Source organism: Varroa jacobsoni, unplaced genomic scaffold (genome assembly GCF_002532875.2).
Source record: "Varroa jacobsoni isolate VJ856 unplaced genomic scaffold, vjacob_1.0 contig03018, whole genome shotgun sequence".
Lineage (NCBI taxonomy): Eukaryota > Metazoa > Arthropoda > Arachnida > Mesostigmata > Varroidae > Varroa > Varroa jacobsoni.
Genome location: NW_019214926.1, coordinates 26,391 through 40,115, shown reverse-complemented (window position 1 = coordinate 40,115; position 13,725 = coordinate 26,391). Strand labels below are relative to the sequence as shown.

The window sequence follows — 13,725 nt, the reverse complement described above, 5'->3', positions numbered from 1 at the left end:
ATATATCCTGCTGATGACTTCAAGATAATAAAACTAAAAGTAAAAACAAACATGGACGACTACGATGTGGCTATATTGGCGGTTCCGTAACAGGATATCGCGTAAACAAAAAGCTTCAGGTCCGCCTACAAACCACTTTTTATATGCTTACGAGTGCTCTTCTCCACGTATTCAAAAACGTTCTCCAGCATAATGCGCTACAGCCCACTATCCAAAAGGTCAGAATAAGGCAGTGGGCTCTGTTGTTGAATTTTTCCTTGTGTTGCCTTGCCGGCCAAGGAAAGATTACAAGCTTTGAAACAGTATCGTATGTTTGGAAGGTCGTCATTTTCGAACAAACTATAGATGCGTCTATACGAAAGAAAATAATTTGATTCTATAGTTACTTTCATCTAGTCTAATAATACAATCGTTCTTATGGAAACGGACGCGAGTATCACATTCTCAATGATTCTGACAAACTTCTGTTCTTTGAGATTCTACTAAGCGTTGATTATGGGCGTTGGCCAATCCTCAGGCACCAACACAGTGTCGGACTGTGTAAATGGCTTCGCTTCAGTGTCGTCGGGGGTTGTTGCAACGTTGGCTCAATGGTGAGCTTTCAGTATCATTTAGGCCAATCTCATGCACACTTTACAATGGTAGGAAACAGACGTAACGTTCGAATAAAAAGCGGGCTTGTCTCGAAGGCCTTGAAGCTTTGAACTCTAAACCACAAACGCACTACATAAAAACCTAAACGCATAAATTGGCAATCTGCTTAGTACATATGAGGGTTTCGGGTGGAGGCTGCTAGTAAAGTTGGGGCGACAGACGAGCTTTCGTAGACGAAGTCCTTACCGCAGCTTGATTGGAGCGTATGTTTCAAATATAAGAATGGTAGTTTTTGTACACTGTACTTTGAGGACATATTTTAACTGGCGCTTATTCCTACTTGCTAGCAGGTCTCGCGTCTTGTAGCAAAAGCGCACAGTCGAGGCCACTTACACACACATAAAAATAGATAAAGAGTCAAACAAGCAAAGTTGAAGGCACAACGATATCTAGTCGGATGCATGGAATTGGGGCGAGTTGATTGCTTCGTACTTCTTCATTCTATTCAGTCCCCCTTCGAAGTGCTAACTGTTTCTGAGCTGGACCTTTCCTACCTTTTTAGTTCTTCTTTAGCTCCCTGCGCCCTCTTTTCTTCTATGCGCTTCTCATTCGCACCTGAAACGCGTTAGGCGTTGCCGCAAATGGCGATGATGGCTCTTTCCTGGCATGCAACCGGAGCCAGGCGGCCAGTCCTAGCCAACCTTCGATGGCTAAGTCAAGAAGAACGACAAAGGGAACAAAGAGGAAGTTTTATTACACAAAGTTCATTTGGATCTGAAGGAGGCCTGCCCTGTGTGCCGTTCGCCTCGTTACGCCGCCTCTAGTGGCAGAGAGGGCGGTGGAACCCTATTCCGCGGCCAAAGGATGCCCGAACCATCAGATCAAACTAGAACAGATTTTGGCCTACGCGAGGATGAAGGTCTGAGCGCTGAACCATGCTTGCCTTGTTTGCCGTTGTTGTTGTCGTCATGGCGTGAGCTGTCTGTCGTTATATTCGAGGGCATACAACAGTGATGTAGAGATACTGTGTAAGAGGACGAAACTATCTGTTATGGAGTCTTCCAGCCAGATATTGGCAAGCATCGACCAGAAGGGAGACAACGCGGGTAGGTTGAAAGAGAGACAACGGGCAATGCGAGCCTTGCCCTTCAGGCGAATTAGAGTTTCCATACGCATATTGAACGTACGCAGCTGCTCCCGAAACATACACTGCTGCGGACGCTGCTGTTCTGGCCGGACCAAAAAAGATTCGTTCCGTTTTCAGCCGTACATAGGAAAAATAGTCATATCAATGCAAAGCGGAGATTTCGTCATTAACAAAAATAGGAGTGGAAGAGTATACGAGACGGATGGTACGGTAACTTTGGGGTAGTAATTGATGCTACGATGATCGCAAATATTCTGGGCTTAAAAAATAGGTTTTTGTTATCAACAGTACCTGCTTTTCAAATAATTTGTTATTATTTGAGTTAGTGGCTGCTAATCATTGGTGCATTTCATTACATGACTCTAGTTTAGTCTATGAGACTATGCCTAGAATCGTATATTCTATGAATGACAGGTAACTGTGTCTGTTTTACTAGTCAGCTTTGCATGAACATGATTCGTTAACCGTAACTTCACGCACTCTCATAACGGCCGCTTATTGCACACATTGTTAATCCGCAAAACGAGCTTGATAGAGGTAAATGAAGCACATAACAGTACGTAATGCCGCTGCAAAGGCCTTTTACAATATGCTGGCTGGCTGATCAGCGCTTCTTCAATGCTATTTCACAGATATCCAGCGAATACCCTAGCATCTGAGTTCACACAAACAGCTATAGAGCCAAGCTATCACCTGAAACTCTTCTCAAAAAACAGAAGAGTTACAGAGTATAAGTTACAGAACACCGGTGTTTCCCCTGCCGCGATTTCGGTACTCGGTGCCCCGGTGTTTACCGAAGATTTCCGCGTAATTTTAAGTAGTATGCTTGCATATATATATATATAGCCTTCGGTCACCTCAATCACAACAATTCTTAGCACAACGAATCATTGAACAACAACCTGAGGTAACCGCTTCTGTGCGCCCCCTATATACACATATGGCGTAGTAAGTAGAACAAGACGCCTCTCTTTGGTAATTTACCCAATTACTTTAAGAAGTGCTATTGCAGTACGATGCCAGATCGTCCTGTGTTCGGGGTACGGGTCATGTCAAATAATGCATGTACGCGTTCGTATAGTAAGATCAGGCAAACAGGTTGCAGTAGGAATACAAATTCACCATGCAGACCTCTTACTGGCTATACCTAGAATAATGTAGCCGAATCCTACAAACACTTAATCCATTTATTGACATCAAGCTCACGTACTCTGTGCTGTTGATCCACCGTGTTTGTGCTAGACAGAATACAAGAATGGTTTGAAAGAAAAAACACTCTCTGTGCTGATTATGCGTTATTATCGCTATCGCTATTATCAACTGATAGTTGAACTATTTCTATTGGTAGACGTTGCGCGTACCCAAACTAGGGAGTGCATAGATGTAACTAGGAAACCGTAGACGTTTAGTAATAATAAAGACATTACTCTTATGTACCTCCTTAGGCAACACCCAGTTAGCTTACAGGATTTCTTTGTGGTTTCTATCCGTTCTCTTTTTGCAGATCTACGGAGCCATTGAGGAGTGCACAATTTTACGAGGGCCTGACGGACACAGTAAGGGCTGCGCGTTCGTCAAGTTCTCCTCGCACTCCGAAGCGGCGCGGGCAATTCAAGGTTTGCACGGCTCGCAGACAATGCCTGGGGCTTCTTCATCACTAGTCGTCAAATTCGCCGACACTGAACGTGAACGACAAATGCGACGCATGTCGCAGGTCGGCCAGGTGCGTGTCCTAGCCTGAAACTAACCTTCGAACGCTTACCCCTTCCCTCGCGTCCAATCTGCCAGCCAAGCCGGCAACTGCTGCGTTGTCGATCGACAGGTAGCGTAAGGTTTTTTGAAAACTGGACGACCTGTTTCCAGCGGCAGCCTTCCGGAACAGCTCAGCAAACCATTGTAGGAAAATTACAGCCTGTTGCTGCCAGCCTTGCTGGTAGTTCCTGAAACCTGATGTTTTTTTTATTTCCCTATTAATGTAATAGAAGCCGACGTCGGTATTATTTAGTAGATGATTCTCGTTTAACTCCGTCTATACCGAAATACCTAAAACTTTCTTTAGTTTACTCTCAGCTGTCCCCTCTGTAACAAGCCGTAATATAGCTATTTAACATTGCTTCGACGACCTGTTAGGACACTGAGAAAGCGATACGGTCTTGGCGAGAGACTGCTTGTGCTATGCATTGGTTTTTCAAAAAATTGAGTTACTATAATGTGCAAATTGAATGTAATCTTCTTCTTGTAAATGTTACGGAGTAGATTTTTCAATGAACCACTCTTAATAGTCGAAATTACTTGAATGAGCTAAATGCACGTTTAACAAGGCCACGTGCGGGAGTAGCAGCACCTGTAATTAGTTAGAGCTTTCTGTAAAACAAACCCGAGCTGCGCCCGCCATCAACAACAACACATTTATTGGATATAGACAGTCTTTAATGGCCTGGATGGCTGACGTGGACTTGTTTATGGGGCAGGGAATGGCGAGCGTCAACGTTTGGTGTTTGCAGAAAATGATTGCACAAGCAGAGTGGATATGATATGCTGGAGGTACCACTTGCTGCCGCCAACTATAGTTCAGATGATCAAACTAACACAGAAAAAACGGAAGCCAAGTCAAATTGACAAACAGACGTAATGCAAGTCTCCGTCTTGTCGTTTCCTTCCTGTTTACGAGGGCCGAACGACCCAGAGAAAGTGAAGCGGATACATGCTTACCGCTGCAGCCGCTATATAAAGCATGTTCTGTACAGATATACAACACAGGGGGAATATTCATCCAGACAGCGTACCTAGCCGCCAGCACTCGTCATTTGTGTCTGCTCTTTAGGTCACGATCATCACTCACGCCATCATAGTTTCCATCGCGGGGTACGACACCATTGTATTGAAAGGTCAAATGCTAATTTAGTGCAGTGTGTCTGTGTATGTGTGCATAGAGATTTAGGAATGCCGATCCAAGACAGCTAATTCAAATAATCAAGCAAATGGCGGTAACCCACAAGGACGACCGATTTATATATCCCTAAAAAAAAAAATAGTATATTATTATACAGTTCTCAGTATCGAGCAAAAAAAAAAAGGCGTTCACTATGCACTTGCTCCAATAGATCGGTAAACATTCTGTCGATAGTCGAATGGACAAGAAAAAACAGAGAGACCTTAATTGGAAACAGTATCCGTTTTTGGCTTACGCTCGTTGTTTCCTTCGTCCTCCTTTTTTGCATACGCCAAGCTATCATATATATACATATATCAGAAGATTCAAAGTCGCGTATAAGTCGTGTCAGAAAGACATAAGTTGAAACAAATTGACTCGGCGGAATATGTCTCGGTGAGATTCATTTTTATATTCGTAGGACAGAAAAAGTGCCTTACTCGCGACCATGTATCCACTCCCAGCGTTTGCCTAAGCGCAGCTATTGAAGTACAAAATATTATAGTTTTACGAACGATCTGTAGCGGGGCTTTGGATACAGAATGTATGAGCCGTACATCTGCATTGACGGCCAACGTCTGAGAGCTAAGATTAAAACTAGTGATATTCTAGGTCTTTGCGCAAGGCATGCCAGTGTCATCGTGTGAAAGCTGCCGGGAAAACGCCGACAACCAGAGCGGTAGCAGCAGCAACAACGATAGCTTGGCGAGCCCGGAAATCTGATTTCCAAATGCTGCTTGGTATGAAAGAGCCGGTACAGTGCGTCGCTGGGATGCTAAATATGCTTTTATGTATAATATACCCAGGACAAATACGTCGTAGAGATTAGTCACAGCTTTGAGAAATTATTAGACGAAATGGAACGGGTGCAACGATCGATGAAGAGGCGAATACGCCATGTTCAAATTGTTTCATCACTTGCCAGTTGCTTTTCGACGTCTCTAGTATGTAATGGCATTTGTAAGGTCCTTTTGTGTAACTTTAGGTATTCACAACTTTGGAAATAGCCCCAATAGCAGACACCTATCCCAGCCGATAAGGTCTACGGCGATGCAGCCGAGTATGGGCGTTTAGACCTGTCACCGAGGTGACACGCCGCTTTCAGAACTTGGACAAGATGGGTGGGCAGTTTTCGATGGGGCGTACTTTAGTTGCCCCAGAAGCTGGTCAATACGCTTCACTAGACCAAAATTGTGCTTGCTCTTGATTTGACGGACTGGGTCGCGCCTTCGCACCAATAGGGAGAAGAAAAGAGATGCGCCGACAAGCCTGTACACATGTAACGTAACATATATCCTCGTAGCGTGTCCTTACAGCAATGTTTTACAAGTGGTATTTTTGTTTCGTGTTCACTTGGGCTCATTCGACTGTCCCTTCGGAATCCACGTCTATTTTTCTATTTGTTTGTGTGGACTTGCGTGCCTTGTTTTCGTTGAGCAGATGGCGAATATCGGTCAACTATGTCCATCCCTCGTGGCCCCGTTCGCCAAAAGCATTTTGCAACAGTTTGGCAGCTCGTACGCCACCTATCCGCTAGGGGGCGCTGCGCCGCCCGCGCAGCACATCGCCAACGCCACCAATCCGGTAAGTGCTGTCAGTTTGTCTCTGTCGTAGCAAGGGAAATCGCGTATACAATGCAGTATACAAAGATAGGTATATGGTGTTCAGAAAATTACGTAGCTAACGCTGTGTTGGCGATTTTAAGGGCACACTTCCCAGCGAATTTAGATATATATTATTATTGTTACATATTTAGACACAGCCTGGCACCTCAAAATAAAAAATGAAGACAAAGAACTCAGAGAGTATTATTTGTTAGAGGACCGTAAACCTGCTTAAGGTACCATTAGTCTTTCACGATTGTTCATTGGTATGACCTGAAATAAGCATCTGCCTCACGTCTTGCTCATTTCGAAACATGCATCACGACTTAGTTACGTATTTATAGTACAAAGCACAAACAAAAGTACGTACGAGACATTTCTTTCGAGAACTTTGAACTTTACCTAGACTCCAGTGGGACAATGCATTTTAAAAGGTATGGTTCGTCAAAAACTCCTGCCTATATCGTATTGCTACATGAAGTAGTCCCGCTTCATAGAGTAATGCTAAAGCTTACACGGGTGAACGCATCACAACGAGTTCAAACGACACGGATATGATGGCACTATAGGGTCGCATAATAATCTGGTACAGTAAGATTAATCTAAGAGTAGCAGAATCGAGTAAGCCACAAGACCCTGTAATGTCGATTTTCCGTTATATTCTCAGTTTTTGGCTCTCCAAATTTTTGCTGTTAAAATATTCTGACGGGTACTATCTACTTGTTTCAATGCAAAAAGGCTTTTCAAATGTTTGGTATAATTTCAGCGTTTGTGTTGTCAATTGAGTTCTGAAACCTTGCCAAGGAAATTATCTCCTTTATGTCTATATGTCTGTCTGTTTATTAGTGTAACCGGTTTAATTTTGCTTGCTACTATCTCATATTGCTTGCTCAGTGAATAAACTGGTTCTTATTATTCAAGCCTTCGTGAGAGCAGCTTACTTAGCTGAACGTATTTAAACGTTCGATAACTTGGTTGAGCGTCCTAACTCCGCAGGGTTACTTTCCGAGAATTTTCAGGGGCGCTTTTAATTTAATGGCGCTACTAAGAAAATCCTTGATGCCAGCGCGGGCGAAGAACCAACCCACCCGGATTGCTCTGCGTTGCCTCGCAACGACCAATGGCCAGTTACTTGCTGGACTCTGTCGTTGCTATCAGCGCAGATATTCTTCTTAAATCCCATGCTTGGGAACATAAAATGAACCTTACTGCCTTGGTTATACGTTGACTGGACCTGTTTTCCTACAATGGTACGATCTTTATTGCAAAAGATCAATCGTTGGAGTTTTTTTACGTGGAGGGTACAAATCGTGCCAAGTGGTCTCATGTGTGCCGCGGCGTCAACTACTGGCGACCTCAACTATGCTTGCTCGCTTCTAAAAAGATGAGCTTACCGCCCTAAGTTACACAACGTAAACCCATGCCGTGTTATCGGACATGATGAAATTTCAGATAAGTAAGATTTGGAAACCAATATTATGATCCGCTTCTGGGAAGCACCTCGTCATAGGACCTCATCCCCTTTTCTAATTTCGGTTGCCATATACACCCTTTTACTGCCGGGCATATACGACCCTGTCCTTGGAGTCTGGGCCGTGTGGCCCTGGACAAAAGCCCTAAAGACTATTTTTTGATAATTGTGAGGACCCACGACTTCTTTAGGTTTTTACGCATACCTAAAATTTCGTCCAGGTTAACCAGCCGTCACAGACGATTCTAGTCGGAACATTTCACCCGTCGCTTATAAAACATTTACGTCATTCACTAGCAACAATTTAACAACTCCCAGAGATTTTTACTGACTACCCTGAACATAAAGCTTTCGTGTTGCACGGTAAAAAAGTGAGTTATTCTTTACATGTCAGCCCAATGTTTTCTTGTATTAAATTACTGAATCCCCAATCACTTTCTTGAAAATGCTGATTTCACATTATTCATTATGGCTCTCCAACAGTTGCAATGTAAATTTCTCATAATTTTTATACTTTTTCCGCAATTGTTTAGGTTTTATGCTACATTGAGCAAAAAGAATGAACCTCAAGTACAACAAGTAGCCGGTCGACGTGCTTGCACAACATCTCTGCGCATGTGTCATACTGAATGGGGTCACTGTATATATATATATCATGTGTACGCACATACGAGCCGAAACATGCATTACATAGCGCAGCATGCCGGGTAATCGCATAACGAGCCAATATATGGCAGTAGTTAGTAGTCGTTGTTTCGTGTATGGCGTCGCTCTAAAGGAGCTTTTTAAGACCTTGGGGAAGGAGGTAGAGGAGGTGGCACTATTGTATCAAGATCCTAATGCTTCTACACGGGATGCTCAAAGTGCGAGCGGGTTGACAGAGGCGGAGTTGATTTAGATGTTGCAGATGCCATAGTGCCCCGTCGCTGCCCGCTGCTGGTGGCCTTAACTTGATATTCGCTTTATTCGCTCGTAGACCCGCCATTTTGGACGTTACCGGTAGTGAACGACTCTCGATATTACTTGAGTCGACCTCCGGATGATGTCGCTAGCTCCACCTCTTCCTATATCTAAAACTTCTCCCAATATCCACCTACTCTTCTCCTGATTCTTTATTGCGGCGCGTTTCCTTCTGTCTGTCTGGCGATACAGTTGGTTGCTTACGGCAGTCCCATTGGATCCAAGATAGATCTTAAGTTCGTTTTATTGTCAATGCAAATCCCTTGCTATAGACCCAGTGCCTCGATACGTGACTCAGAGGAAGGGCTTGCTTCTCAAGCGTTTCTAGACTGGGCAGACGGGGGCCCGGGATTCGTGGACACCAACTCTCGCTTCCAGTGGTAGCTAGTGATTTGCTTTCCGCGTTTTTGCACGCCGAATCGCACGCTACGGTTTATTGTATGACTGCCATTCGATGGAAGATAGACCGTCTACATCACAGAATTTGATGGGTGTAAATCGAGCAAGTTTTGCGATAGATGCCCTTATGATTGCTTGCCGGATCCTTGTTGAATTAAAAACTAAAAAAGAAATTTGTATTGATGCACTCCGCTCGTCCGCATACGTTTGTGACACATTCACTGCATTGCCTCCTTCGCGCAAGCTGAACTAAAGCACTATCCTGCGTTACGCCCTAAAAATCTTCTACAAAATTTCTACCGTTTTTCAACATTCAGTGGTTTTTTGGTGTGAGCCGCGGATCCGACAGCTGTAGTAGCAACTGCAAGAAGAAATTCGCCGCGTCTGTACCGTCAAAACGCTTATCAGATTCTGAGTCAATTTGCCCACCACATGTGTCCTTTTAGTGTACCTTTTATGTGTGCCTGTTTCATTTCGCAGCTTTTTCTTTCTGCTATCGGCTGTCTCTCTTTGCTGTCCAACCAGCTGGTAAGATCTCCTGCCCCTTGACGACCAATGGCACCACATCGGCGGCGATGATGAAGTCTGTCCCGCCGCCGTTCCTGTGTCATTGCCAGGAGAAATAAAGACGGACAAAAACTCGGCGAAGCACTGCCGTTTGATGATTACGCCAGCGGCAGTGAACGGGCACTTGAGGATTGTCGAAAATACGCACAACTGAACTGCTCGCTCTCTTCATCTAGGTCGTTCGTTAACCTAGACGTCCAGCTGCGTTTTCTGCTTTGACGGCTGAAAAGGAGTATAGCAAGAAACTTTAGACCTGTTCTTTGTTTTTTCCTTCTTGGCATCTGAAGATGTGTCCAAGTATTGAGGTGGAAAAGACTAAAACTGGCACGGCAGCGGTTGTAGCGGTCGGTTTTTCTTTTTCAGAAACGATACGTCCGAAAAAAAAAAACATTCTTCAAGGAAGATTTGCTAACCGACCGGCTTTATATCGATTGGGGGAGGTGGGCGCGGAGTAAAGTCGCGGAGGTAATAGGGATAGCCAGGATGACACGGGGGTGCGGCAAGCACCCCGCTAAACAAAAAGCTCTCTGTCCACTAAATGGTTCCTGGCCTTTCGGAATAACAACAGAAGCAACCACTGCTGCTGATACTATTTTTGTCGTTGTTGCTACTGCTTACGTTGTCATCGTGGACGACACTTTCATCGTTTTTTTTCTTCTAACGCTACGTCATGCTGCCGTCACGCTTCATGTAACACTCTCCGCAGCAGCAGAGAAATAACTCGGAAGGAATACAGTAATGTAGGACCTGACACCACCGGGTTCGTCTCCTTGGTTTTGCTAGCTACTAAAGCAACAACCTTCCATCGACTAGACAGCGCTTCGTACGGCAATCCCTTGTCTTATCATATTTCCATCATCATCGTCGGCCTGTTGGTAACGTTATCATTCTGAGCGAAGTCGGCAATAGCAACGGATTCGTGAAGACTTGAACGGGTGTATAAGGCTCGTCCCGTCACGAGAGTCCTTATCTACCGATGCCAAGGCGACCTGTCGATGAATTCGCTACTGTATGTCTGTTCATCACACTGTTGGCTCATCGAGTAGGGAGTAACTGTTGAAACAGTAAGGTCGAGCTGGATCCTTCTACATTCCTTTTGTGGATAGGACAGATAAACACATGTGTCAAGATGGCCGAGAAATGATACCTATCGTAATTGACTATGTCATAGAAAAAGGATAGGATACGGAGCACAATTGTCTGTATATATAGACAAGCATTGTGCTGAGTTGTTACCGTAAGACAACTGTTTTCGTTGTGGTACTTGTGGCAAAGGAAACACTTCGTTGTTAACGGGGTGATACTTGCCGGTACGTCCCTATATGTCAGAGTGAATGAATCCAAGTGGTTTTCTATTCAACGGCTTATAGAGTCCATTGGTGGCTTGACAGGTTCACTTGTGTAGTGGTAATGGCACAATGTAGTCTTCGAATATTACTTATTTTTGGGAATGAGCTGTTGTTTCAACTATTCTAATCGTTGTCGTTATCAATAAATCTCAAACCGCATCTCCAATTATATAGTAGTTGGTTCGGAGGTTTCGGTTCTATTATTTTCCTCACAACTCAATAATGCAATGATATTTGTAGTGGCCGGGGTTTAGTGGGGATATCCGCGATTATGTCTCTGACCCGTCACCGTCGCCACGAAAGGCTGTTGGTTGCTAACAGAAAGAGGCGAGAGAGAAAGGCTGTTTACAGACGTAGAAGAAACAAAGTTAAAGAACAACTTAGAAATATTAGCATCTCTGCTTCGTTTTAACGTCTGCTTAAATGTTACATTACACATATTAATTCAACAAGCTCTCCAACCCTGAATAACCGGATGAGTCAGCACTTCACATGGAGTAGAGGTTGAAATTAAAGCAGCGACAATATTGCTCCTTCTTGCTTCGAGTACTAGAGAGATGGCCTGATCTAAGGCTTTGTACAAAAAGAGGCCACAAAGGTACCAACAACGGCCTCTTTCGCCCAGTAAAAATAAAAATATTGGCCCTCAAAACTTCCCGCTTCTCTGACTGGAGCAGAGAATAATGCTGACGAATACCTATGATAACTGGCTGAGTACTTCGAGAGAGAAAATGGGGCTAGGTAAAATAGGGTTTAGGTACACCCCAAGGCGAGCGAGGGTTGATGGGAAAAACCAGGAGATGGACACAAAAGATGTAATAACGAGAATAACTCATTTATTGAAAGTACATAGGTATACATAGCGGATAAGAATACACATAATGAATATATTTCTCTAAAGTCATTTCCACGTTTAACTTCCAGCAAACGGCTGCTCTTATGACGTCGTACCTGCCTTCTCTGAGTCCGCAGGTAGCTGTCGCGATTCCTTCAGCGCTACCCAGCCCAGCCCTAACGCCCACCTCTGGTAAGTGCAAGAGCTTACCGGGATTAGTAATAGTATTACAACTACAGCAAAGGGGAGGTTTATAGTTTTTTCGGAGTTCCATGAAGTCGAACTCCGCATAGAAATTATTTTTTTCTATTTGTTTTTTTGTTGTTCCATTAGATTCAGCTTGGCAAAACCGCCAAATGCTTTGTTTCGTGTTCCCTATCCTACTGCGGGTTGCAGCTGGAATGATTACCATATATCAATATAATACTACGCGATAATTAGACTACTTACCCCCCTAGATCGTCGTAAGTGTACATAATATTTTGTAAGCAATTACTGTTAGCCTCAATAAAAGGGAGTTCTCGCCTTATTTTATTGAAAAATGACCCCCTTAAGCCTTTATCTTCTGGTTGAAACAACCTTCCATAATCTTTTGTATAACAAAGTTTTATATACACTATAGGCTTGAAATAACTTAAACAGAAACAATATACTGAGTAAAAGAGCTTAGATTAGTATCGCGTGATAGAGATTATGCACGTTCTTCAAGACGACTCTGGTCCACTCAAGGCAGAACAAGCTTGAAAGTTTCTTTATGAAAACATACAAAACGCTATCCTGTACCTTTTTAAGAAGCATTATATTATCTGAATACAGGCCCTCTCGGTATTTTCACCTATATTTTTAGTCCTCTCTCCACACTCATAATGGGCACGATAGGTCAACATTCAAGTCCTATTCCGAATAGGCGGAATTTTCATTTGGACCATTTCCAGCACAAACAAACATTTGAGACAAGCAAATACGGAATCTTGGAAGACATTTCATAGAGTAAAAGAGAAAACAGTATACTATAAAAATACCTATAAGCGTCCTTGCCAAAACAACCTTGGACAAACATAGGATTATTATGTGCTATGGGAAATGTACATATCGTGGGCGTGGGAGAAAAGCTTCTTGATGTTAGCGAAAATAGGTAGGTTAGAATAGCGAAGACATTGGTTTTACAAAGATGTGCTTCATCGTTCCTCTTGAGCTGGCTTAATAAGCGGTTGTTCAAAACGTTTATGAACGTTTGCTGCCGAACTTTAGCCCTTTCTACAGTACTAAAACATAGTAGACGATGCCTTCAGCATAAACGATTGGACAGCCGATAAAAAGAGGTGGTGACTTAAAACAAAGAAAACTACATCAAACGTATTATACGTTTTATAAATACGTGGATAAGAACTTAATACGAATAAACAATTTAGTGTTGTCTAGAACAGCAGGTCATGATCATACAAACATATATTGGCCTTTCATCCGCTATAAGCAAATGCCACCTCGTCATCATCAGATTGCGTTATGTACGACACAATCGTCTTGGGCTGGAGAGGATCATCATGGGCTTACCTTTGTGTTTGTGAGCCTGTGTATGTAGTTGTGCATTTGTTGATATGTACAATAATCGTGTATATGCAAATTCTCGCCATACCGTCAACTGGTCTGGATAGATTTTGTTTGCAACTGGAAACAAGTAGAGATCAATTCATTTTCTCGAACCAACAACGAATAGGTCTTGCGCCTATTCTGGATACGGCCTACAATGGCCACATTCTCGCAGTCTGCCGGAGCTGAGGACCGACCATAAATAGCGTTGCGTTGTACTTCAATTGTGTCTACCACAGTTAAAGTTCTCATCTCGCAACATCTCGCTTTGCTGGCG

At 43.5% G+C, this 13,725-nt stretch overlaps 1 protein-coding gene across 1 annotated transcript in view; it reads left to right on the top strand.

Moving 5' to 3' along the window:
- Positions 1-3,245: 3,245 nt before the first annotated feature.
- LOC111272695 (CUGBP Elav-like family member 5) overlaps positions 3,246-13,725 on the top strand; it is a gene marked incomplete at its 5' end in the record, with an annotated part of 29,265 nt that continues 18,785 nt past the window's right edge. The window contains 3 exon segments of the mRNA XM_086973369.1: positions 3,246-3,464; positions 6,114-6,257; positions 11,948-12,050. Coding sequence (XP_086829495.1) covers positions 3,246-3,464; positions 6,114-6,257; positions 11,948-12,050 — 466 coding nt within the window.